General features: G+C 40.6%; 1 long non-coding RNA gene and 3 gene segments (V, D, J or C); all 4 read right to left on the bottom strand.

Annotated features, from left to right (window-relative positions):
- Window positions 1-27,497, bottom strand: LOC117492098. The segment is given in 3 exon segments: window positions 1-182; window positions 27,228-27,356; window positions 27,448-27,497. Coding segments are annotated over 3 exon segments (360 nt in total).
- On the bottom strand, window positions 8,529-9,791 carry LOC117493028. The gene is made up of 3 exons (XR_004556919.1): window positions 9,517-9,791; window positions 8,853-9,114; window positions 8,529-8,659 (listed from the first exon to the last, which is right to left on the bottom strand). It is a non-coding gene; the product is annotated as an uncharacterized LOC117493028 (long non-coding RNA).
- LOC117493009 lies at window positions 20,571-21,099 on the bottom strand. The segment is given in 2 exon segments: window positions 20,571-20,890; window positions 20,987-21,099. Coding segments are annotated over 2 exon segments (348 nt in total).
- LOC117492980 lies at window positions 24,209-24,703 on the bottom strand. The segment is given in 2 exon segments: window positions 24,209-24,549; window positions 24,638-24,703. Coding segments are annotated over 2 exon segments (366 nt in total).
- Window positions 27,498-27,993: the final 496 nt, after the last annotated feature.

Consider the following 27,993-nt stretch of genomic DNA (forward strand, 5'->3'; position numbering starts at 1 on the left):
TCACTGTGTGTCTCGGGCACAGTAATACACTGCTGTGTCCTCGGCCTTCAGACTGTTCATCTGCAGATACACCTGCTGTCTGTTGTTGTCTCTGGAGATGGTGAACCGGCCTTTAAATGACTCAGAGTAGTACGGGGTGCTACCAGTGTCGAAAAAAGCGATCCACTCCAGTCCTTTCCCAGGAGCCTGTCTGACCCAGTGCATCCAGTAGTTACTGAATGTGTATCCAGAGGCTGTACAGGTCAATCTATGAGATTCTCCAGGCCTTTTAGTCACTGAATCAGATTCTGTCAGAGTCTGACCATCAACACCTGTCAAGAGGATAAAAACACATCTGGTGAAATAAGCTGTTGACACAATTAAAAGCTGTGTTAGATAAAGATCAGTAAAGATGTTGACCTGCCCAGCAGACAGTGAGCAGCAGCAGTCCTGTCCTATAGTCCATCATGTTAAACTATGTGTCCTCTGTCCTCTGTCCTCCTCTCTGCAGTCACATAAGTAGAGGGGGAGATATCTGAGTTTTGCATTGACTCCTCCTAAAAAAAAGGAGTAAACCAGATTTGCTATTTTTGTATTACCTTCATCACATGGTCACCTTATGTAAATCTGTATTTCTATATGTTAAGATTTGTTGTTGTTTTCAATTGACTACACTGTAAAAAAAGATCGTAATTTTACAGGAAATAACTGTAAATTTTTATAGTAATTATCATGTTTTTTTAAATAACTTGCAAAATTCTGTAAAATGACAGATATTAACTATAAATTAACAATCCAAAACATTATTTTAAGTATTTTGACAATAACAACAAATAACGAGTATTTCATTTTTTTTTACAGTACATTTATTATATAATATTTACAGTATTTTTGCACTTTCAGAAAATACATGCAGATGTACGTAAAATAAAAAGTATTATCTGTAATTAAATATGTAACTCGTAATATAAAAGTGTATTACTATTATAAGACTTTAAGATATTTCTTTGTAATTTTAAGGTAAACATAAAACTGTAAAAAAAAGCGTCAAACAAAAAAAATGTAAAGTAAAACATTTTTACATAAATCATTTTCTCAATATTCGATTGAATCCACCACAAACACAAAATATCCAATGTTGAAACAAAAGTAAATAAATATGTTTTCATTAAATTCCTAACTTACTATATTGTAAACATCTACAGTTGACAATATCATTAAAAAAAATAAAAATCTTAGAAAGTGGAGAAATCTCTGCAGGGAGGACCCAGGTTTAAAACACACACTGTTATTTACTCAACAATAAGTCACAGTTATCCTTGTTTTATTGATGTGTTCTGTTGCTGTGTTTTTTTTCCCATTGGTCAATATACAGTAATAAGCCTTAGTCTTTCATGCAGTATAATGTGCATGGTTTTCGGATTCTGGCCGACAGCCAGAACTACGGCACTTGAATTGGAATTCAGCCATAACACGGCAGACAAGTCAGGCATGTTTGGAATGAGTCCACAACACTCCTGATTGGTTAATATAAACGTCATCGAAGAAACCTGCCAATGAGAACTGCCCGCGCCTGTTGTTCACATTTGAAACATTCACGTCAGTTAGAGCGGGTCTCCTCCTGCGGACGGAGCTACAGCTGTCTGCCCTTTTCACACCGGCGCTTTTCCAGCTCCGGCTCGGAGCTGCAGGAGTTTATGGATTAATGGATTAATATCGGGATCGTTTTACATCTACACGTTAAATATGAGCATCGGGACGTCAACAAAGAACAGAAGACTTGAGATCTGGTGAGTCCTGCAACTGTAATGGAGTTAAACATGTATTTAGATAATCCTTAGTTTGTGAATGTTTTATTTTGTATTTAAGGTTACGTTTCTTCTTCTAGTTAGCTGAGTTTGCATCATTAATAGGTTGTTAAATGTTAAGAAGCCCTGAGATGCTGTTTCTTGCAAGATGTTGCGCCCAAACCTGGTTTAACAAGGCTAACGTTAGCTTACAGCTTATTGCAGTGCTGCCGCTCCACCTCTCGTCTCCACACGGGAGAATTACACATAAACATGCAGCGGGGTGTCACAGTGTTGTCGCCAAGTTTAATGTAAAGTTTCACAGCTTTCTTACAGCGGAATCCAGTTTGTTAATGTTAAGTAGCCAACAGCTAGCATAGCATAAACAGCTAACCGCTAACGTTCGGCTAACTTGCTAGTTAGCTCTGCTCTATATATTACAAGCTAACATGACTAGCTAATGTCACACTGTGTGAACTAAAATACTTGTTGTATTACTACATCATACATGCTTGGTCCAAATCACTGCTAAAATTAATTATTTTTGAAAATGTATAGTAAATAAATACTCAGCCATGCATGAAATAACATAGCAAAAGAATACGGGCAATGTTTGACCCATGTTGTCCCTTAGAAGTGTAGTGATACAAACATGATTTTTATTCAAAAAGTAAGAAAGTAAAAATTAGAATCAACCAAGCATATCTTCCCCCTCGAAATCCCAGTTGTACTTCGCTAACATGGACTAGGTCATGTTAGACAAGCAATCCAGTGGTTAGTTTTAGGGTAAGCTCCATTGTTCTTTTTGTTTTTTATTCACTTTAAGAGAAAGGGATTTCAGAAACAAGTATCACAAGTTTGGCTCAAGGTAAAATTAACAAAAGCTAACTGTTGTTAGACTATGTTCCCCCCTTCTAAACTTATGAAATAATCAATGCCCTTGGGATGCTCTCAATTGTGTGTGTGTGTGTGTGTGTGTGTGTGTGTGTGTGTGTGTGTGTGTGTGTGTGTGTGTGTGTGTGTGTGTGTGTGTGTGTGTGTGTGTGTGTGTGTGTGTGTGTGTGTGTGTGTGTGTGTGTGTGTGTGTGTGTGTTCATACAAGATTTAGGGGATCTATTGGCAGCTGCTGATAATAACATCCATCATTATGGTTTACTAATAGTTATCACTTCACTTCCTCCTCCAGCACCTGGACACAGCAGGAACCTACGCCAGGATCCTGTTTGTGGACTTCAGCTCTGCCTTCAACACCATCATCCCAGCTCTGCTGCAGGACAAGCTCTCCCAGCTGCAGGTGGATCACAGACTTCCTGTCTGACAGGAAGCAGCACGTGAGGCTGGGGAAACACGTCTCTGACGTGGTGTGGGGAAAACCACCTGGAGCTCAACGCTCTCAAGACAGTGGAGATGGTTGTGGACTTTAGGAAGAACGCAGCCCCGCCCGCCCCCATCACTCTGTGTGGCTCACCATCACTCTGTGTGACTCCCCATCACTCTGTATGACTCCCCATCACTCTGTGTGACTCCCCATCACTCTATATGACTCCCCATCACTCTGTGTGACTCCCCAGTCACTGCTGTGGAGTCTTTCCGCTTCCTGGGCACCATCATCGCCCAGGACCTCAAATGGGAGCAGAACAGCAGCTCCCTCATCAAAAAAGCCCAGCAGAGGATGTTCTTCCTGAGGCAGCTGAAGAACTTCAACCTGCCAAAGACGATGATGGTGAACTTCTACACCTCCATCATGGAGTCCATCCTCACCTCCTCCATCACCATCTGGTACGCTGCAGCCACAGCCAAGGATAAGGGCAGGCTGCAGCGTGTCATCCGCTCTGCAGAGAAGGTGATCGGCTGCAATCTGCCATCCCTCCACGACCTGCATGCCTCCAGGACCCTGAGGCGGGCAGGGAAGATAGTGGCCGACCCCTCCCACCCTGGACACAAACTGTTCACCCCTCTCCCCTCTGGCAGGAGGCTGCGCTCCATCAGGACCAATACCTCTCTCCATCAGGACCAAAACCTCTCTCCATCAGGAACAAAACCTCTCTCCATCAGGACCAAAACCTCTCTCCATCAGGACCAGAACCTCTCTCCATCAGGACCAGAACCTCTCTCCATCAGGAACAAAACCTCTCTCCATCAGGACCAAAACCTCTCTCCATCAGGACCAGAACCTCTCTCCATCAGGACCAGAACCTCTCTCCATCAGGACCAAAACCTCTCTCCCTCAGGACCAGAACCTCTCTCCATCAGGACCAAAACCTCTCTCCATCAGGACCAAAACCTCTCTCCATCAGGACCAGAACCTCTCTCCATCAGGACCAGAACCTCTCTCCATCAGGACCAGAACCTCTCTCCATCAGGACCAGAACCTCTCTCCATCAGGACCAAAACCTCTCTCCATCAGGACCAGAACCTCTCCATGAGGACCAAAACCTCTCGCCACCAGGACCAAAACCTCTCGCCACCTCAACAAGGCCCCCCCACTGACACTTTACCTCATCCACAACGCAGACTCTATGCATTACATAATGGAGATCACAGGATGGTAAATAATGCAATGTTTAAATATTGCTTACTGCACATATTTTATATTCTATAATTTATTGCATTCTATTTCGATGTATATTACTGCTTTATTTTATTGCTATCTTACTATATTTTTATTACAGTGTTCTTAATATAGTTCGCTATCTGTGTACTTTTTTTTATTTAATTTTTTTTATTTATATGTGTATCTACGACACCTAGTCAAATTCCTCATACGTGTGAAAAACCTGTTTCTGATTCTGATCTTTTTGTCCTCTAGGTTGCACTGCCACGTCTACAGTAGCGCAGAATGGACAGAGGAAACATGATTGGGCCTCAAGTTTTTTGCAGCCAATATACATTCTACAAACTTGGGATAGGAGGGTGAGTGAACAAGTTATCCATTGGTTGGAACCTACATCCCCATTGTTAGACGTACTAAATCCTGCACACTGCTCCTTCAAATTGACAATGTGAACATATGTTGCCATTTTGTAATTTCTGTTATTTTCAGTTGAGAATGTTTCAAAGTACTCTTAAAAAATTCAACTTACTTTTTGTTTCTACTGTTTATAAGTATGATGTTTAAATATGAAATGCTGTATTCATTAGTTTTCATATTTTAAGTTTTCAGAGTAATTGTTTCCGACAGAACATTTTGTGATGTCTTTTCATTGAATGTCTTTGATTGGAAAATGTTAGAAAAAAGCTGTAAAATAACAGTATTCTACCTGTAGAACTTTAGGTTCTGTATTTATTTTAGTGTTTGATCATACAAATCTAATAAAAAAAAAAGTAAAAAACAGTTTTTCTCATCCGAACTTTATTTAAGGTATTTGAATGTAACATTTTAAGACAATGGATTTTGAAAAGAGAGGAAAGTTTCCTGTAAAATCGTTAAGGACAATTTCTGTATATTAATTGCTTTTGCACTTTATTTGAGTTAAAGTATTTTTACTTTAATTTTATGGTTTTTGTTTGGCAGCCGCTGCTGCCAGTCATTTGACCGTTTTTTTTACAGGTTTTTTGCACGTTAAAGTATTAGTAATGTACTTTTATTAAAGGTTATTGACTGTAAAAAGAGAGGATAAATCTGTAAAATTAGAGTATTTGCACGTTAAAGTATTAGTAATGTACTTTTATTAAAGGTTATTGACTGTAAAAAGAGAGGATAAATCTGTAAAATTAGAGTATTTGTACGTTAAAGTATTAGTAATGTACTTTTATTAAAGGTTATTGACTGTAAAAAGAGAGGATAAATCTGTAAAATTAGAGTATTTGCACGTTAAAGTATTAGTAATGTACTTTTATTAAAGGTTATTGACTGTAAAAAGAGAGGATAAATCTGTAAAATTAGAGTATTTGTACGTTAAAGTATTAGTAATGTACTTTTATTAAAGGTTATTGACTGTAAAAAGAGAGGATAAATCTGTAAAATTAGAGTATTTGTACGTTAAAGTATTAGTAATGTACTTTTATTAAAGGTTATTGACTGTAAAAAGAGAGGATAAATCTGTAAAATTACAGTGTTTTCCTGTAAAATCTTTAAGGACAATTCCCGTAAATTAATGGCTTATTCACTTTATTTCAGTTAAAGTATTTTACTTTAATTTAAGGGTTTTTGTTTGGCAGCCGCTGCTGCCAGTACTTTGACCGTTTTTTTACGAGTTTTTTTTTTACAGTGTATGTTATACTATGTCGCATGCAGAGGCCTAAAGATAATTGCACTGCTCTCACTGCAATTAAGTTTGACATGTTCTATTGTCTGCTGTCTGTCTTTGTAAAATAAATCTCTACTTTTTTTGTGTAGATTCACTGGTGACTTCCACCAGTGTTGCACATAGAATTAACCTTTGACACTGACTTTCTTCCAAACACAGAGCAAATCCCTAAACTGTCTTATTTTCACCCTTAAAGCATGGCACATCATAACATCGATATTAGAGCACAGCAATTGTCGTCTTTATGGTAAATCCTTTAAAATCCTTAATAGACACAGATACATCCTGAACTCTGCACGCTATCCTGTTCACTCACTGATACGCAGTGGCGTCGCCTGGGGTAGGCATCCGGGGCTTTAGCCCCGGATGTTTTTTCTTTAGCCCCGGACAAATTCTCCCTCAATATAATACATTAACCGTACTTCTTTACCTATAGGACGGCAGGTTTGTAATTTCCCATGTTCAGTGAATGCAACATAGGCAAGCCAAGACACCACCAGACCAATCAGAGAGTTGCATGGAAATAAACGTGTTTTATTGGCTGACAGGTACGGACCTCTCCTCTGTGACAATGTTTAAACTTTAAACTGTCAGCCCCGGACGCGGAGATTCTGAAGATGGACATCAGACATTTTTTCAATAAAAAAGACGGCAATACTCAAGTGGTGGCTCACACAACAACCCCAGAGCCACCACCTGAGCCAGGTGAACAAGGTATGTACATGTCAGTAAACTTACAAGTTATGCGAACATGTAAGCAAAGCATAAATTACAGCTACGTTGACGTTACTTTGAATCGCACGGGTAATCTAAACCGTTAGCAAGTAGCTATAGCGAGCCAGATATATTAAATAAACACTTTGTCATACAATATAAATGTTGTGTTTTTTAGCGTTACCTGGTGATTTCAAAGAAAGCTCTCTGGGAAATGTTGACTTACTGTTCGACAGGAAGCTAGAAGCTACCTTACAGTACACAGTTGATCCTGAGTCCTGTCAGTTAAAGTGTTTCATAGTTAGCTTAGCTAAGCATCAAACTAGCACTGAAATATATGGATGTTATGTGACAGTATTTCTGAGAAAAGTCAGCTTAAATGGTGGCCTAGTTGCCACTGCTTTACTGTCGACAGCACGTTTGAACGTATTTGCAGCAGTAAATGTGGCTGTTTGGCCACTGACGTTGCCATAACACCTGAATTTAAATGTGCAACCTCTTTTTGTGACAGATTTTTGCATGAAATTATAATTCTGATTGATATTTCCTATTGATAGCTAGTTTCTATGTGAACATTATGAGATGGACAGCCAGCTAACAAGCTTTTTATATACAAAGATTTCAGATCAAAGCTAATCCAGTAGGGCTCCTGAAAGGGGACAAGGGACACTATGCTCCCAAATATTAAGCCTCAACCCCCATCTTAAAATTGATATGATCGAAAAATCTGCATTGTCGGAGGCCTTTTTTCTTCATTATCATGTCAAATTGTACAGCTTTCCTTAGTTTTGAATGCAGAAAGATGACTATTCGAGTATTACGTGAAAATGACTATATTAAAGTGTTAAGTAAATATATTAAGTGAATTACTCAAACTGCATTTGTATAGGAATGATTCTCTCCTATTGGCAGATAACTACTAACAGTGATATCTACAAGAGGTTTCCAATGTCAATTTAACTATTTTCAATTGGTTAGTATTATATTTTGTGACAGTGTGGTGACACTCATTTTAATGAAGACAAATTTGTGTATCTTGAAATTCATTTATTTGACAGAGCTGGAAACTGATTTAAAATACTTGTTTGTGTTTACCTACACAGTCATCACAGATGAGCCAAAAATAGTAGAGGATGAAGAAAGGAGAACAGGAGAAAGGGACACACAAGAAGGAGATACAACAGATAAGAACAACAATGAACAGGAACATCAGAACAGACAAGAGTCAATGGGTAACTGGGGAACTGATTTAGGGACTGCAGATACAGGGCCAAGGCAAGTGAGACATCACTGTTTTCCATCCGGCATGTTTGGCCAGCAAAAGAGATCATTTCAACCAAGTTGGTTTGATACTTTTAAATGGGTTGAATATTCTACCACTGCCAATGCAGCATTCTGCTTTAGTTGTAGACTATATGGCAAACCAACGCAATCAAGGGATCAAAGGGACACCCTCACCACCTCAGGATACACAAACTGGAAGCGTGCATTGGATTCTTTTCGAGAACATGAAAAGTCAAACATACACAAGGCTCTTCTTTCCAGTTCTCGACAGAATGCTGGAGGAGCTTCAAAACAGGTTTTCTGGAGTTGGGGAAAAAATATTAATTGGCATACAGGCATGTAAATTTAATCTAATTACTAACAACTTCTAATAATTTGACATAGTTTATGATTTAATTGGAAAATCAAGTGTTTTTAAATAATAAACCTGTTTCTGAGATTTTTTTTTTACATATGGGTGTTGAGAGATGTATAGATCTCTTAATGTTGCTCTCAAAGTGCACCAGATTGATGCTTTTAACTTCAATATTTAAAAAAAATCTTCCTGGGGGAGTTCCCCCCAAAAATAGTACTTTACCTCTGCTTATGTAACTCCGGTGTAGTGTCCCCTCGGCAACAGATCACTCACAGTTGGTGATTACTTTCCTGCATTTCAATGGACAGCATATAAAAAGGACACGTGAGCTTCATTGCTTAAGAGATCCTCACATGCCATCTCTTTAAAAAAATAAGTGTCCAGTCAACAACAAAACATCAGTGATCGTATAGTGGTAGTATATTTTTCATAAGCAATGTGAAACATTAAACTTAAAAAAACTGGTGTACAAAACTCACATACCTGCGTTGATCTCCTGGAGTGTCTCTACTCTTTCTTCTCCACCATTAGAGATTGCAAACATTTCAGAAACAGCTAGAGGTAGGGGACAAATAACTTGTTCGCTGGGCATGTCAAAAACCTCCCTGCTTTGATCAAGACTTTAGGGAGCCTTTCAGCCCCTCTGGCAAAGGGGCTGGAAAGCAAGTTTTGCAAATGCAGTACCATCTACATGCTTGTCCTGTTCCAGACACTGCTCTCAACCACTCAGGGCCTGCACAAATACCTGCAGAAAGAAACAATTGACTTGGTGCAGGCAGTAAATTACAAAACAGCAGTTGAGAACACACTGAAAAGTTACCGAAGTGACGAGAAAGCAAGACCAAGGCCCTGTGCAATGATCTTGATATTCCCGAAACTGTGACACAGAGGAAGAAGCGTAGAAACATGGAAGACTTTGTAGTCGAGGCATCGTGTGGAGCAGCTCTCCCATTAGCTTATTAGCTCAGATTAGCTATTGATGATCACGTTGATAAATCATATAAAACCAATAGCCAAACACACAAAAAACATGCTGCTGTGTGAGCATTAAACGATTAACATTAAACTAAACAAACACAACAAAACGTTATAGTCCTTATAAAATAAAACATACATTTTGTCCACCAAAATAATACAGGCACCTTACCCTCGAGAGATCCTCACATGTTATGAGAATCTCCCACAATCCATTGCCGTAACAAAGCTAATGCAGGCACACGTTTGTTTGTGACACCAGATGGCGTAATTCTTCTTCTTCTTCTTTTATTTAATGGCGAATCGCTTCCACTTGGAGCATATATCGCCACCTCTGGCGTAACCCGAATTAATTCTCCGATTTAACAAGGATTTTATACCAACCTTTATAACTCTGTACACACACGACACACCTATATGTCGTGAGCTGATTATCGAGCCTTCATTGTAACAGATCTGGTAGGCCACCACGTTATTCTTTACTTTCTACGTCTTTATATGGAGAAGATATTACTTTTTTCTCCGTCATGTTGTTTCCATAGCAACAACAACTTCCTGTCAACAGCCAACGAAAAGTAACAAAAAACACTGTAATATCCTTTTCAGTTTCACAGAACACAAATTGGGTTATTTACATAATGTTTACAGTACTGTTTATTGTTATTTTGTAATATTCTTTGCGGAATTTGGCCATGTAAAATGTCCTATTGGGTTGCTGTACAGCCAATGCGTGCCGTCATTGGTAAGCGGCGTAACGAACCCCGAACAGATTCTGATACCTACACCGCCACTGTGGGCTCAGCCCCGAATGTTTCCAGGTCCAGGCGACGCCCCTGCTGATACGACTAACTTCCTTTCTTTATTGGTACTGCTGATTGTCAATATGTGTGTATGGTTGAGTCACATGGTTGCTGAGTATTTGTGCAGGTCTGCTGGTGGTTTGTGTCACTGTGGGCTGACGTACACAGTAATACACAGCTGTGTCTGCAGGCTGCACACTCTGTCCTGTTAGAGTCACTGTTCCAGCAGAAGTGTCTCTGCTGTAGCTGAACTTGTTCTTCAGAGCACTATTTTGAGTTAAGCTACCTCCACCCCACATATGTGAAATCCAGTCCATTGGATTTCCTTCACACTGTCTGATCCAACCTCTTGCATAGCTGCTATCAGTCAGAGAATAACCAGAGACCTGACAGGTGATGGTCAAAGGCTGTCCAGGCTGCACAACCATTGAGTCTGGCTGGATGAGATCAATACTGTTCACACCTGTGGAAACACAAAGCAACATTATCTCCATCATTCATCTGACCACTCAGTGTTTCTGATGTGTTTATTAGTGAGAATCCACTGAAAGCTCCTCACAGGATCCAGCTGCCAGCAGCAGTATCAGAGCTGCAGAGAACATGTTGATGTTGAAGCTGAACTGATGTGAGCTCTTCTGTCCTCTCTCTGACACACACACACACACACTTCACTGGTTTATGAGGAAACACACACAGATCATTTACATACTGATGATTGGAAATCAGCTGATTTAAAGTGGACCTATCATGCTATATTTGAATAATATAGTGTAGGACCATACCTATATAAGGCATATTTATACTTTTTTTTTTTCAAAATACCAAACAGATCATGCATTTTAGCCATGCCTCATTTCGCTCAATTTGACAATTTCTAGCTCTGTTTTAGCAGGGGCAGATTCAGTGAGAACAGCACCATCTACTGGCCTGGCATATGTACTACAGCGTCTCCAGCGCTTTCGAACGGCAATGGCCGTGGCTGTCTCCTCCTGATTGGTGGAGTTGGCCCAATAGCCGTAGCGCCACTGTCCTGACGTCAGGATAGTGTTCAAATCTGGATCAGTTTTTATCAGATCCGTTGCAGCCCCTTTTTTAGAGATTTGGGTATGGAGGAAAATAGAGAGGGTTGTGTTTTCTGACACTTGGTGAGTTCCCTGGAACTCCGGGGACACATATTCATATATAAAAGACGTACAAAAGTGCATTTTGCATGATAGGTCCCCTTTAAGTTCATGTAAAATATCCAAAAGATGAGGAAATGTTCAAGTGTGGTTTTTCGTCACAAAGGAAAGGTCGAGCAAACACAATTTAGATTCTTGATGATCCAACTTTCCTATAATTTTACCAAAATAACATCACCATGAAGTAGGATAAAGAATACTCATTCATCCCCTAATGCAGTTATGACCCTGTTGAAAAGTTGTCTTTTACATATGTTTTCTTATAATTATATAAAAGGAACTGTCTTTTTGATGATTCCTTTCTACTGTAGTTAGATCAGACACTTTTAAAACCAACTTATGGTTGACTATCACTTTTGATGTTGTATACAATGATGTATCAGTGATTGTAATGTCAGATTTTTTAAATTGATGAAAGCCTTTTCTGTTGAATTTAAGAATATTTCTATGACATCTTAGTACTATTTCCCTCTTTACTGTAACAGTGAGCTGGTGTTGAGATCATTTCTGGTCTGAGGGCTCCTCCTCTGGTGGCTTCATGTTACAAGTGTTCAGGCTCTGAGGGGTTTTTCTACAGCTCTACTGATGGTGTGTGTCACTGAAGGTGAATCCAGAGGCTGTACAAGTCAATCTGTGAGATTCTCCAGGCCTTTTATCCCCCTTTCACACCAACGCGTTTTCAGCGCCGGCTCGGAGCTAGAGCCTGAAAAGTACCGGTTTTTCCTGTTCACACCGCAGCGGCGCCGCCTCTTAGCTCCGGAATCCGGTTTGTTTCCAGCTCCAAAAAATTGTCGGTCTAGCAGCAAGAGCTTCAGAGCTAAGAGGCGGCGTCGCTTACGTCTCTCTTACGTCGAGGCGTGCAGGAAACTAAACCCACCTCCCCTGAACATGGGTCGACTGAAGAGTCTCGTCATGCCTGCCTACAAGCAGTAGCGCTGAGCAAAGTGACTAGAAGGCAACCACACACTTATAAAAAAAAACACACTTTATAAAGTCAGGCAACACTAACCAGGCTTCGTGTGATTCTGTTTATTTGTACCTAACGGCCCGTCCACACAGCAGCGTTAAAAAAATCTTGGAGGTGGGCATATCTGAAGCTTGGGGATTTTTTGCGAGCAGGGCACCAACAACCAATCACATGAATCTCCCGCCCCCGACATACGAAGCAAAAAAGCCCGAAGTAAACTGGATATACACTCCCCAAACAGGCGAAAACTTACCACTGTCTCCCTCCATGCCTGGCTCCTCCGGTTTATATCCCGGTAGGTAAATAGGGACTGGTCATAAAGCACCGGGTGATTCCCTACCGCTAATTTCTCCTCCATTTTTTGGAATATGAGGAAATGACCTGCGGTATGTCTCTCCCAGCATACACGCGGTTTGATTGGCTAGCGCTTGAACTGTCAGATTTGCATACACGGGATTTGATTGGCTGACGCTTCCACCTCAGCTTCAAAAGTTGAACATTGCTCAACTTTGAATCCTGAAAATCCTGAAAATCTCCGCTCTGCTGCCCACAATGCAGTTCGGCGAAAAGTGAGGCAAAGTGACGTCACCCCATTCAAAGTGAATGGGCAGAAGCGTTCCAAGATTTTTTAACGCTGCTGTGTGGACGGGCCATTACTTTGACCACCCGTTCGCTGTTATTGATCATTGTGGAGAGCAGGCAGACGTTTTGTTTTTTATTATAGCAGCTATCGGATGGAATCAATACATGGGCTGCACAGGTTGTCATGTCCGACTATCACAAGTAGAATCATAATGAAAAATACGCCGGTAAAATGTGCCTGTAGAAAACGGCTTAGCAAGTAGTCAGTTTAGCTTCGGTTGCTATGCTAACATCACCCATGTTATACCAGAGAAACTTTCATAACAGCGTTGTGATGCCAAACAGCGTCAATTCAGACTGACACACATTCACTTAAGGGGAACTGGGGATATGTATCAGCTGCTGTGACAGTCAGACAGTGAATACCCTGCTGAAAAAACCAGCATAGACCAGCTTAAGATGGTTGCTGGTTTTAGCTGGTGTTAGCTGGTGTTAGCTGGTGTTAGGCTGGTGTTAGGCTGGTGTTAGGCTGGTTTAGTTGGTTTACCAGGCTGGACAAGCTGGCCAGGCTGTTCTTGCTGGTTCAAGACCAGCCTGGTCAGCTAAACCAGCATAGCCCAGCATGGATGTCATGCTGGTCTATGCTGGTTTTAGCTGGTCTATGCTGGTGAAGCTGGCATTTATGCTGATCTACCAGCAGTCTTGCTGGCGAAACTGAAACAGACACAGACAGACAGAGAGGGCGGGACAAGGGGGAACGGCGAGGCGGCAGTGGTTTATATACAGTCTATGGTTGAAACAAAGCGGTATGTTTTGACTGGCACTAACGGCCCCTACACACGGCGGCGTGCGTTGACGCTTCAACGCTTCTGCCCATTCACTTTGAATGGGGTGACGTCACGATTCGCCAAACTGCATTGTGGGAGCAAAGCGTAGCTTTTCTCGCGGTGCTCGCTGCAAAAGTAGAGCAATGTTCTACTTTTGAAGCTGAGGCAGAGGCGTCAGCCAATCAAATCCCGCGTATGCAAATCTGCCAGTACAAGCGCTAGCCAATCAAACCGCGTGTATGCTGGGAGAGCCAGACCGCAGTTCATTTCCTCATATGCCAAAAAATGGAGGAGAAAATAATCGTAGCGGTAGGGAATCACCCGGTGCTTTCAGTCCCTGTTCACCTCCCGGGATACAAACCGGAGGAGCCAGGCATGGAGGGAGGTGGCAGAGACAGTGGGTGAAACTGGTAGGTTTTCGCCTGTTTGGGGACTTTATATCCAGTGTACTTCGTTTGAATGGACAGCAGGCATAGACAGTATATTTAGCCACCATGCAATGTTGCATAAAATAGCACCATAGACATTAATTAAAAATCGCTTTTTAGACATTAATGTCTATGGTGAGATTCATACACGGGAGCCTTTTTAAAGCCTTTTTACCCCGCTGCAAACAGAAACCCCCCCCCTTCCCATCACAAACTTTACACAGACCCCCCCTTCCAATTATCAACTCCTGTCTTGTTTCCGCAAACTCTTGTGTCCTGCAGCAGCTAAACGTTTTGCAAGCCCCCGTTCGTTTAGTACCTAAAATAATAGACATCGCTTTTTCCAGCTGACAAACCCGACTTTCTGGTCACTTCTTCAATTTTCCAGCCCTTGCGGAGAGACACGGGAGATTCATGTAATTGGTTGTTGGTCGCGTTGCTCGCGTAAACTCCCCAAGCTCAAGACACGCCCACCGCCAAGCGGCAACGCGGCAACGCACGCCGCCGTGTGTAGGCTTCGTACCGGTCGAGGAGTGAAGATCAGTTGAACGTTTCTGTGACTCCGCCCAGCGGCTGCTCTTCTGAGAGGCACCGCTCTGACAGCTCTGTCTACTGGGAAACGCGCTAAAAGTCCTTCTGGAGGTAAGCAACACTACACAATTTCACCAAGTCTGAGAGTAAAAGCTTTCTCGAAGGTTCGTTTTGCTTTCTTACAACGTTACGTTAATGTTAACTTAACCTTACGTTTGCTAGGAGGCTAGCTGTCTTAGCTAACAACAGTTAGCAGCTAAGGTTTTCTGCAGTTTGTGTTTCCCCTGAACAACGTGATGTAGTTATTTAAGGGTAAGTTAACTTAACGTTATCTTACAAGTAGAGAGAGTTACGTTTTGTTTAAAATCGTCAATGTAATGCCATTAGAGGTGTTGTGTTGAACATGAAGTTAGCTAACTGTAGCTCTCTACCAAAGGTTAGCATGTTAAGCTGTACTTTCTGTGGCAGCTAGCTTAATACAAAGAGGGTTTTTGTGCTTCATTGTAAACTTTTCTTACAAATGTGTGTTAATCTTTCTACTCAATGATACAGACCATTGTTGAGGAGATCCAAAACATACTGTAAATGAGTTGGGTCCGACATATACATGTTGCTTTGCTGCTAAAAAATGAAACATTATCAGATGAGGACATCACCAAAGTGTGTGAGTCTGTCAGGGGATTTGATCTGCTTTTTGCATGTCGTACGTATGTACACACTGCTCTGGTATGAATTAAAAATATAATTGTAAAATGTAAGTCTCGCTCTTGTCATCGTTCAGGCTTTGCATTTGAACCCCTATGACTGGTTGCGGACTTGAAGGGAACGACTTCCTGGCCTTCCTGACATCCAGGAAAAAGGTGAGATTCTAATCTATTTCAATGCCAAAAGCAAGTTATTGTTTTTAACTTTTTTAATATGATTTTTTGGGGAATTTCAGTTTTATTGGACAGTAGAGATCTACTGGAAACAGTGGAGAGGGAGGAGATGATATGCAGCAAAAGGCCAAGCCGGATGCTTGCTGCTCCGTGTGGAACGTGTTCTATCAGGTAAAGCACTTTGGTACCCAGTTATTTATGGTATTGAGTTTGAATTTAGCCTTTGGAATGTAATTTCCAACTGTGCATTGTAAAGACTGAAAAAACAGGCTCAGGTTAAAGCTTGACATGATTTGGTCTTTTACTTAAGAGGATGTTTGTCCTCCTGTCTTCTCTTATTTCCTTATCTTTATTTCAGGTGTAACATCTACCAATGGTTGTACATGACACCACCTCTTTGCTGTCCTACTAGTCAACCCTCCTGATCAGAGCCTTTCCTAAATAGTGGTAAGTTGTTTTACTTTTCAGTGTACGTTAATTTAGCAACTTAATGCTTTACTGCTGTTGAATAAACCCTATATATATACATCCATCAGCAATCAATAAAACAAATCATCCAACACAAAATAGAAGAAATCTGGACCTATTCTATTTCTTTTTATACCACAGCATCTATTGGGACTGCTCATTGATGTCATCAAGAGCCATTGAGTCTTAACATTCCTATAATCATTTGTTTTTGTATTGTTGATATTGTTTTGTTCTTTATTTTTGTTGTGAGAATCACTTTGCAATTGTGTAAGTGCTATATAAATAGTAGGGCTGTCAGTCGATTAAAATATTTAATCGCGATTAATCACATGATTGTCCATAGTTAATCGCGATTAATCGCAAATTAATCGCACATTGTTTATCTGTTCTAAATGTACCTTAGAGGGATATTTTTCAAGTTTTTAATACTCTTATCAACATATGAGTGGACAAATATGCTTTATATGTTTGTTTATTATCATTTGAACAATGACAAATATTCTCATGAATATTAAACACAACAACCTCTGAACATTACAAATATTCGCCTCAATTCAACCTGGAACCTCTCTCATACATTAATACAATACAAAGTGTGTGTGTGTGTGTGTGTGTGTGTGTGTGTGTGTGTGTGTGTGTGTGTGTGTGTGTGTGTGTGTGTGTGTGTGTGTGTGTGTGTGTGTGTGTGTGTGTGTGTGTGTGTGTGTGTGTGTGTGTGTGTGTGTGTGTGTGTGTGTGTGTGTGTGTGTGTGTGTGTGTGTGTGTGTGTGTGTGTGTGTGTGTGTGCGTGCGTGCGTGCGTGCGTGCGTGCGTGCGTGCGTGCGTGCGTGCGTGCGTGCGTGCGTGCGTGCGTGCGTGTGTGTGTGTGGACACTGTGATGGATCGTGGAGCTATGTGCAGCTCAAGGCATATATGCTCGAACGGGAGCTGCCTGGACGCTGCAATCATTTTGCGCGCACTATCCGTGCTGAGTGTGCTGATTTTTCGTACAATGTCCCACTGTCTGGCTACCTGCATAAAGTCAAGTGCTCGGCGCAGTTGTCGGCGAAATGTCGCTCCTCTGTTTTCATTGAAACAGCTCCTTATATCCGTTAGCGCAGCTAGCTAGCACCAGATGCTAACAACAACAACAACACGTAAGGTGTGCCTCGCTCAACAATTAAAATCTGTGTTAGATAAAGATCAGTAAAGATGTTGACCTGCCTAGCAGACAGTGAGCAGCAGCAGTCCTGTCCTATAGTCCAGGGGTTCCCAACCACCGGTCCGCGGACCGGTACTGGGCCGCGGAGGTGTTACTGCCGCACCTATGCCACCAGTCATATTATTTCATCCAGTAGCTAGTTAATCTTTCACCAGAAAACCGTTGAAAATGGCTTTTATGATGTTCCGAGGGATTCGGCGGCTCAGCCTAAGGTCTCAGCCTCTTGTGCGCACGAGAATGTTACCGGTGCGCCAAGTAGGAAGAGGAGCGCACAGGAGACAACCGTTTGATTGCAGACTGTTATGTTTATGTGGGGAAATGGTGGTGCATACATTATTTGAGATATATTTCAAACTCGGACTTCATTTTAAGGACATGTCGGCCAGGGGTGTAGAGCTATTTGTTTAAGCACCGGATTGGCAAAACAGGAGAGTAAACCAGTCTGCCTTGATCTATGAATTAATGTCCGGGACTCTCACGGCATCTGCTGCCCGCAGCTGTTTTATAGAAGGAAAACCTCCTTCACTTCATGAAATGGCTGCAGCATCAGGAGGCAGCAGGACGTATACTCCGCCTCTGAGAAGTGCAGCACCAGCGGGTAAAGAGCTGTGCCTTTTTATGCACCGCATTTGCTGTGTTTAACTTCATCAGAACAGCTTAAGAGTGACTGCAGGCTGCTACGTGTTAACCACACACACCTCTACACACATCTCTACACACATCGAACTGCCCGATTACTCCCCCTTTTATTAGTTTTATGAAGGAGATGTCCAGTCAGTCACCAAGGCGCATGATGTGTGTGTGTGTATGTGCTCTGCTCAGCTCAGCTCTGTGTGTCCTCAGCCTTCAGACTGTTCATCTGCAGATACACTTTACTGCTGGAGTCATCTCTGGAGATAGTGAATCTACCCTGGACCGACTGGGAGTAATAGATAGGAGTACTAGCTGTGTGTATGAAAGCGATCCACTCCAGTCCTTTCCCAGGAGCCTGTCTGATCCAGTTCCATACTGAGCCTCTAAAGTTGAATCCAGATGTTGTGCAGGTGAGTCTGTGAGATTCTCCGGGTTTCCTGACTGCTGGTTCAGACTCAGTTATGGTCTGACCTTCAGCGACAGACCAAACAAACAGAGCAACCACCAAGAGTGTTAGCTTTCCCTGAGCCATGTTCACACAGTTTCTTGTGTTTTCAAAAGCTTGAGTCCCTCTTTAAATATGAAGTAAACTTGATCCCTGTGAGAATTCATTTGACGATTAGCTCCTCCTACTTTGCATTCTGCTTTAAAAGTCAAATTCAAGGCTATACAAATAGCATTAAACATCATTTAAACTAACAGCAAATAGCTATTTAAGGCAATTGTTGACAAAAATGAACTGTTGATTAAAATACTTTAATTATTATTTTTCAACAAAAGATCCAGTTGATTTTTTTTTTTCTTGAATTTGACTATAACTCATATGAGTAACATAAAAGCTTTACTTCTAATCATTGTTTTCGTTGTAACAATTCGAAACTAATTCAGAAATTGATTGAATTATGTTTTTATTGATTTGTATGTTGTAACTGCAATGAAGGAAAGCATGATGGTCTAAATGTTTACTTGTGTTTGCTGCAGCTGGATGAAGACCTGGGTTTTTGTTTATTTTGTTTACTTTAAAGGTTTCAGTATTCAAATAGTGGCAATTTGAGGACAGATACAGAGAAACTTGGAGCCTTAAGAGGACATAAACTACTAAGGAACTGAAACCTATTTGACAATGTGCAAAAACACATTTCTGCAGTGCATGAAAGATGCAAACTAAATAAGTTAAAAGATGTAGGATCTCAGATTAGACCATTTTCTAAATGTTAGCACATAAATGCTTTTCATGGTTCAGCTGCTGTCTTCTCTAAAGAGACATTTTGATAAGAGTCTGTTCTACAATAAACATTATAACTCTAAGTGATATGATTTCTACATTCAGCTATATGTCAAGAAATATTTTTCTAATCTTACATTGTTTGGTGTAACTAAAGTTGTTTCATGATATTGACAGACTCCAAATCTCACATTAACAGTGTCAGAAAAGTGTGGTAATAATGAGGGGTTTTTGTACAGCTGCTCAACCAGCTTCAGTCACTGTGTGTCGAGCACAGTAATAAACAGCAGAGTCTACAGCCGTCAGACTGCTCATCTGCAGATACACCTGCTGTATGTTGTTGTCTCTGGAGATGGTGAACCGGCCTTTCACTGACTCAGAGTAGAACTGTTTGCTACCGTCACTGTAAATAATAGCAATCCACTCCAGTCCTTTCCCAGGAGCCTGTCTGATCCAGTGCATGCCGTGGCTACTGAATGTGAATCCAGAGCCTGTACAGGTCAATCTGTGAGATTCTCCAGGCCTTTTAGTCACTGAATCAGATTCTGTCAGAGTCTGACCATCAACACCTGTAAAGAGGATAAAAACACATCTGGTGAGATAAGCTGTTGACACAATTACAATCTGTGTTAGATAAAGATCAGTAAAGATGTTGACCTGCCCAGCAGACAGTGAGCAGCAGCAGTCCTGTCCTATAGTCCATCATGTTAAACTGTGTGTCCTCTGTCCTCTGTCCTCCTCTCTGCAGTCACATAAGTAGAGGGGGAGATATCTGAGTTTTGCATTGACTCCTCCTTTCTGATTGAACATTGTCCTCTGTTCACACTAATATTTACCTTAAAAAAAGATCTATTTAAATGTTGATTTTGTCAACATTTTAACCTGATTTCAATGTTATCCTTATATTGATTTTTTACATTTAGATTTCTTATTTAATTCAGTTTCTTCCGATGCAACTTGAATTTCTGCTGCTGTTTATTGAAAATAGGTTTTAAAATTGTTATGATTAAGTTTTATATCATGTAGCGTGTATATCACTTTGCAGGCTAGGTTTGAAATAGACGAAAAGCATCCCATACTTTTTTATCAAAGCTGACGTATTGTGTCACAGTTATCAGTACAGCAATTAATGCATTTGTTGCAATTGTGAGATCCAAAGAAATGTAAGTTTTGGCTCGTAGCTTGTAGTAATTGATATTTTTTTTAGGGGAATACATCCTGTTACACAACTAACATTTAGAGCAATTAATCTACTGAAACCAATTCAGCTTATTTTATTTTATAAGGTCTACTTGAAAAGTTTAATGGTCGACAATTTGTCTTTTTTTTTGGCTTTTATTCTGGGAATACATACAGTAATGTATCAGTGATTATAACCTATAAATGTTGAAACTGATGATGTAACAGTGAGCTGGTGTTGAGATCATTTCTGGTCTGAGGGCTCCTCCTCTGGTGGCTTCATGTTACAAGTGTTCAGGCTCTGAGGGGTTTTTGCACAGCTCTACTGATGGTGTGTGTCACAGTGTGTCTCTGGCACAGTAATACACAGCAGAATCTCCAGGCTGCACGCTCTGTCCGTTCAGAGTCACTGTTTTGCTGGAAGAGTCTACCTCAATACTGAACTTGCTCTTCAGTGAATCTTTATAGTATGAATCTCCAGTGTATTTCATTCCTATCCACTCCAGTCCTTTCCCTGCAGGCTGTCTGATCCAGGCTGTGTAGTAGCTGCTAACATAATAAGAGACCTGACAGGTGATGGTCAGACGTTGACCTGGCTGCACAGTCACAGAGGCTGGCTGTGTCAACTGCTCACACTTCACACCTGTGGAGGGAAACATGTTGAATAGTGAGCGAGGTTAATAACAGTGAGCAGTCAGTGTGAGCGTTCTGTCAGTGTCTCTGCCTCAGTGAGACTCACAGGATCCAGCAGCCAGCAGCAGCAGCAGAGCTACAGAGAACATGGTTGGTGTTGAAGGTGACCTGATGGAGCTTCTCTTCTTCTGCTGCAGCTGACAGCATGATATCAAGTCTTTATAGCAGACTGTGAGGAAGTTCACTTTGCATAGAGAGGGACACTGACAGGCTATAAAAGAGGGACGGACTGTCCTGTTAAGAGTTGTCATTTGGACTTGTTGGACAATTATAAGGATACATTTTAAGTTACTAATCACTAACTTTTATGTAATCTTAAATCAGATGTAATCATTTATTCTGCTCAGCAAAACCCTAACCCACATACTGGATACATCATGCATAAATATATTATCGATACTTTCTGTTAAAAATTAAATAATGGGACAATATTGTTGCAAGAATGCCTGAAGTAAAATGTATATCTAAAAAAGGGGAAGTGAAATTCCACATCAGCCGTTGCTGTCATAGTGTGTTTAGAAAAGCTGTCTTTTTCTCCTTATTGTCATCTGACTTTTTATCATTTACTGCCACCTGTTGGTACTAGTGATAATAAATAGTTCAAGGTTTTTGTGAAGCCTCTGTGCTTCCTTTAACCAGTGTGTGTCTCTTGCACAGTAATACGCAGCAGAGTCTTCTGGCAATAAGTTGGACAGCCTCAGATGCACCATGCTGTTGGTATCATCTCTACTGATTTCTACACGTCCATCCACACTGCTGGCATGTGTTTTTCTATCAGCCGAAGAGAAGCCGCTCCCTATCAATTCCAGAGGTTTTCCAGCAGGTTGTCTGACCCAGATCATAACACAGCAATTAATGTGAAGCCAGATCCCCTGCAGGAGAGACTGAGAGTCTCCCCAGGCCTCTTCACTACTGAAGAGGAAGGAATAGACTCCATACTCTGACCTGTACAACCTGATAAGATTTTTTAAAAAAGAGAAAGAGAACCAAAGAAGACAGTGAGATATTTTGAAAATGTTCTGGTATCACTGACTGACCATCAGTGGATGTTGTCTGATAAAAGATAAAACATCAAGAAGCAGGAGAGCTCACAGGGCAGAGAGAGAGCAACCAGCAGAAGAGAGAGAGAGTTGATCATCCTGAGACTGGAGATGTGACCTCTGATGCTCCACACAAAGTACAGATCAGTCAGACAGAAGTACTCTGCACACACTAGAGATTTGCATCAGGATAGCATGGGGAGGGAGGGGCTTTTGCAGGGACTGTTATAATTCATTCAACCATTGAGTCCGACTGCATCAGATCAATAATGTGCCTACCTTTGGAAACACAAATCAACATAATCTCAATCATTAATCGGCCCACTCAGTGTTTCTGATGTGTTTATTAGTGAGATCTTCACCAAACTTAGATTATTCAGAGACTGAACCTACAGGGTAACTTTGAGAAGATGTATGTCTGACCCTCCTCAATGAGGTCCCTCAGGGGTGCGTCCTGGGTCCCCTCTTCTTCTCTCTGTTCACCAATTCATTGGCTCTGTCATTCTATAAATATCTCAATATCTTGTTTTCAATATAATACATGCAGAGGCCTGAGAAAACACATGTGGGGATCTCTACGTTATAATGATCACTCAAATGTTTTATAAGCGTAAGGAATTATACAAAATACCCCCTAGCTTAACAGTCTCGAAAAGAATATGATTTTGATTAATATTTCAAACAAAGTCCTCATATTTATGTTTTTATTCTTTAAAAGCCATATAACACAGAGAAGACAAACACATTTAGACATTAACAGTCTGCAAGGTTTTTGCATAGCTTCTCTGGGGACTTCCACCAGTGTCGCCCTTTTGGGGTAACCTTTGTCACTGACTTTATTTTAAAACACAAAGACGTCTTGTGACAGAAGCATTGCGTGGGGAAGTATTTACATCTTGTGTATATAAGATATCCTGATTTAAGGTGGAAAATTACTTGCACTCTCTATTGGTTAATGCCACTGACAATGAAGTGGTTTTTGTACAGCTCTGTGGCTTTCTGTATCACTGTGTCTGTCGAGCACAATAATAAACAGCAGAGTCTTCAGACGTCAGGCTGTTCATCTGCAGATACACCTGGTCCACGTTGTTGTCTCTGGAGATGGTGAAGCGATTCTGGACTGACGTGGAATAATATTTATTAGTTCCACTTGGAGCAGAAATGTGGGCAACCCACTCCAGTCCTTTTCCTTCAGCTTGTCTGATCCAGCTGATAGCAGCATCACTATCTGATATTCCTGCATATGTACAGGTCAGTTTGTGGGACTGTCCAGGGAGCTTTACCACCGCTTCAGACTCAGTCAGAGTCTGACTGCAAACACCTGGAGAGAAAAGCAGCTTGATCACAACAGAGCCAAACATAAACCTAAGTAAAAGAAGAGTGCAGGAGTATGTACTCACCAGAAATCCATGAAAGCATCAGAAACATTAAACATGTAGCTAAAGTCATAGTGGAAATGTGTTGTGTGTGCTGCAGTGGTTTGAGCTCTCCTCTTCAGTTTGCTGTGAGATAAATAAAGATGGAAGAGATGAATATTTGCATTGGCTCCTCCTCTTAGTGCTGAATATGAAGAATATTTAAATTAATATTTAAATTCTGATAAAAATGAACAATCTGCCTAAACTGTTTAGCTGTTTTATATAGAAACCATTTGTTATGAAACAAGACACACAGGAAGAAATGCCTGAGATACTGAAATATGTTTGTGGGAGAACTAAATGAACTAATGAATCTGCAGTGACTGCTGATCCAGCTCCTTTTTGTGTTATAATGAAGCAACCTCTCAAAGGGTGAGAGTATAAACCTGTAGTTCAGTCCAGGGTCTGAGTGTGAGTTAAGATCAGTGACAGCAGCAGATCTGAGTGTTTCCTTTTACTGACAGAAGAGAGGGGAACTCAACACTGACTGCCATCTAGTGTCTTTATGAGAGCAGCTGCTCCATGATATGCATTAATGGTGCTGAAACGTGTTCATGTATTGTTGATTTTATTCCTATTATGACATTGATCTCAGCGGAATCTTTTTTTTGTTTTGGTCTTGGCTATTTTTTTTGGCAGGGATCAATTCATCTAGATCTTTTTTAATTTATTTAAATTGCTGGTAATTTATGAACTCTCTCAAGGCTGAATTTCATAATTGTATTATATACAACCACAGCAACAGATAACTGAAGAATATAATTCATTTTAAGGGTATATCTAAGATAAGGATGAGTTCTGTAGGTTTTTGTACAGCTGCTCAACCAGCTTCAGTCACTGTGTCTCTCGAGCACAGTAATAAACAGCAGAGTCTACAGCCGTCAGACTGCTCATCTGCAGATACACCTGCTGTCTGTTGTTGTCTCTGGAGATGGTGAACCGGCCTTTCACTGACTCAGAGTAGAAGATGTTGGCACTGCTAGTAGGGTGCATAGTAGCAACCCACTCCAGTCCTTTCCCAGGAGCCTGTCTGACCCAGTTCATGTAGTAGCTACTGAATGTGAATCCAGAGGCTGTACAGGTCAATCTGTGAGATTCTCCAGGCCTTTTAGTCACTGGTTCAGATTCTGTCAGAGTCTGACCATCAACACCTGTCAAGAGGATAAAAACACATCTGGTGAAATAAACTGGTGACACAATTAAAATCTGTGTTAGATAAAGATCAGTAAAGATGTTGACCTGCCCAGCAGACAGTGAGCAGCAGCAGTCCTGTCCTATAGTCCATCATGTTAAACTGTGTGTCCTCTGTCCTCTGTCCTCCTCTCTGCAGTCACATAAGTAGAGGGGGAGATATCTGAGTTTTGCATTGACTCCTCCTATAACTAAGTGTGTGTGTTTTTTTAAGAATAATTTTGCAACGCCATTTATAAAATAGACTTCATGTAAAGTATTATGATTTTGATTGCCAGAGGGACTCACCTAGGCCTACATCCAATTCGACAATAAACTAAATTAACTAACTAACCATTAATCTCGGGTGTATTTGATTTAATTTGGGTTAGAGATTAGATGATCAGAACTGTTTCTTTAAGGGAAACATTATTAAGATATCATTTGTATTTAAACAACTTCTCAAATGTGTTTATGGTGGATTAAAGTTTGCCAGTTAGCTGACTGGAATCAGTTGTTTATCTCCAGGGTTAAATATAGAATTTGCTTCATTTGGTTGTGGTTATGTTACAGTAATGTTTCAAATTCAAACAGATAAAACTTTCCTGATGATAATGTTTATGATATAATGATGATTTGTGTTCAATCGGCAAATCTAATAGATTTGTTTAATGTTTAATGTTATCAAAGTGTGCTTTCATTAATGTACTTCTAGAGATACATGGGCACAGTTTAACCATACTGAATCAGATAAACAGCTGCGTTGTTTGAAATGGAACATTTTATATTATCTGTGATACATTTTGTTGGAGACACAAAAGAAACAATATTACATATTATTCTGATTGAATTCACTATATGTCTTTAGGTTGCAACTGAATTAAACATTGTGTCAAATGAGATGAAATAGGATGTCAATATTCAGTTACTCAGTATTTCAATATAAAGTGAATGCTCTCATGGGTGGTGGTAAATAGAGGAAGTAGTTTTTGTACGACTCTCCTGTTACTGTCTATCACTGTGTGTCTCTGGCACAGTAATACACTGCTGTGTCCTCGGCCTTCAGACTGTTCATCTGCAGATACACTTTACTGCTGGAGTCATCTCTGGAGATAGTGAATCTACCCTGGACCGACTGGGAGTAAGAGGTAGAAGTACTATAGGTGTAAGCGATCCACTCCAGTCCTTTTCCAGGAGCTTGTCTGACCCAGCTCATGCCGTAGCTACTTAATGTGAATCCAGAGGCTGTACAGGTCAATCTGTGAGATTCTCCAGGCCTTTTAGTCACTGGATCAGATTCTGTCAGAGTCTGACCATCAACACCTGTCAAGAGGATAAAAACACATCTGGTGAAATAAGCTGGTGACACAATTAAAATCTGTGTTAGATAAAGATCAGTAAAGATGTTGACCTGCCCAGCAGACAGTGAGCAGCAGCAGTCCTGTCCTATAGTCCATCATGTTAAACTGTGTGTCCTCTGTCCTCTGTCCTCCTCCCTGCAGTCACATAAGTAGAGGGGGAGACATCTGAGTTTTGCATTGACTCCTCCTCACAGGGTTTGTAAAAAATATCAACTCTCCATCTCAGCTGTTAAGTATTTTCTCTAATTAGTTTTAAGTTGTGTAGAATATCTATCAGTGGGGACGCAATCATTTGATTGGCTTACAATTAAGCAGACATCTGATTGGCTACTGACACTTCCCTCTTAAAAATGTTTTACATTTGTGAAAACGTTTTTATATTCATATAAAACTATAAGTATTTGTGTATGCATTGAAAAATATTTGTGTGGATGCAGACATTTATATATAAATCTCAAATAACATTAGTAAATCCTTCTGTGTACATTTATTTATTTTGTGACTGTTCTCAACCAATAGAATGCCTGATATCTTGAAATCTGTTTGAGGGAGAACTACGACTAAATGAACTCATAAATCTGCAGTGAATTCTGATCCAGCTATTAAAATGTTTTTTGTGTGTTATAATGAAGCAACCTCTCACAGGGTGAGAATATAAACCTGTAGTTCAGAGCAGGGTCTGAGTGTGAGTTAAGATCAGTGAGAGCAGCAGATCTGAGTGTTTCCTTTTACTGACAGAGGAGAGGGGAACTCTCTAGTGTCTTTATGAGAGCAGCTTCTACATTATTTTTACTCCCATATATATGCATTATGTGGCTGAAATGTGTTCATGTATTGTTTATTTTATTCCTTTTTTGGACATTGATTTCAGGAGACCTTTTCGTTTTTTTCTCCTTGGCTATTTTGTGTTCCAGCGATCAACACATCGATAATATTGTTCTAACAATGTGTTAATTAAACATTGCTGGTAATTGATGATCTCTCTCAAGGCTGAATTTCATAATTTTATTATATACAGCCAAAGCAAAAGATACATGAAGAATATAATTGATTTTGAGAGTTTATCGAGATAAGAATAGGTGCTGTAGGTTTTTGTACAGCTGCTCAACCAGCTTCAGTCACTGTGTGTCGAGCACAGTAATAAACAGCAGAGTCTACAGCCGTCAGACTGCTCATCTGCAGAGACACCTGCTGTCTGTTGTCGTCTTTGGAGATGGTGAACCGGCCTTTCACTGACTCAGAGTAGAAGATATTGTTACTGTTATACATACTCGCAACCCACTCCAGTCCTTTCCCAGGAGCCTGTCTGACCCAGGCCATCCAGTGGCTACTGAATGTGAATCCAGAGCCTGTACAGGTCAATCTGTGAGATTCTCCAGGCCTTTTAGTCACTGGTTCAGATTCTGTCAGAGTCTGACCATCAACACCTGTCAAGAGGATAAAAACACATCTGGTGAAATAAGCTGGTGGTGACACAATTAGAAGCTGTGTTAGATAAAGATCAGTAAAGATGTTGACCTGCCCAGCAGACAGTGAGCAGCAGCAGTCCTGTCCTATAGTCCATCATGTTAAACTGTGTGTCCTCTGTCCTCTGTCCTCTGTCCTCCTCTCTGCAGTCACATAAGTAGAGGGGGAGATATCTGAGTTTTGCATTGACTCCTCCTATAACTAAGTTTGTGTGTCTTTTTAAGAATAATTTTTGCAAGGCCATTTTTAAAGCAACAACAAATAGAAAATAACGATTTTGATTGCAAGAGGGACAGCTAGGCCTACATCCAATACGACAATAATCTAAATTATATAAATAACCATTCATCTCGGGTTTATTTGATTTAATTTGGGTTAGAGATTAGATGATCAGAGCTGCTTCTTTAAGGGAAACATTATTAATATATTGTTTTTATTTAATCAACTTCTCCACTGTGTTTACGGTGGATTAAAGTTTGCCAGTTAGCTGACTGGAATCAGTTGTTTCTCTCCAGTGTTAAATATAGAATTTGCTTCATTTGGTTGTGGTTATGTTACAGTAATGCTTCAAATTCAAACAGATGAAGCTTTCCTGAT

Source organism: Trematomus bernacchii, unplaced genomic scaffold (assembly GCF_902827165.1).
Source record: "Trematomus bernacchii unplaced genomic scaffold, fTreBer1.1, whole genome shotgun sequence".
In the NCBI taxonomy this organism is placed as follows: Eukaryota; Metazoa; Chordata; class Actinopteri; order Perciformes; family Nototheniidae; genus Trematomus; species Trematomus bernacchii.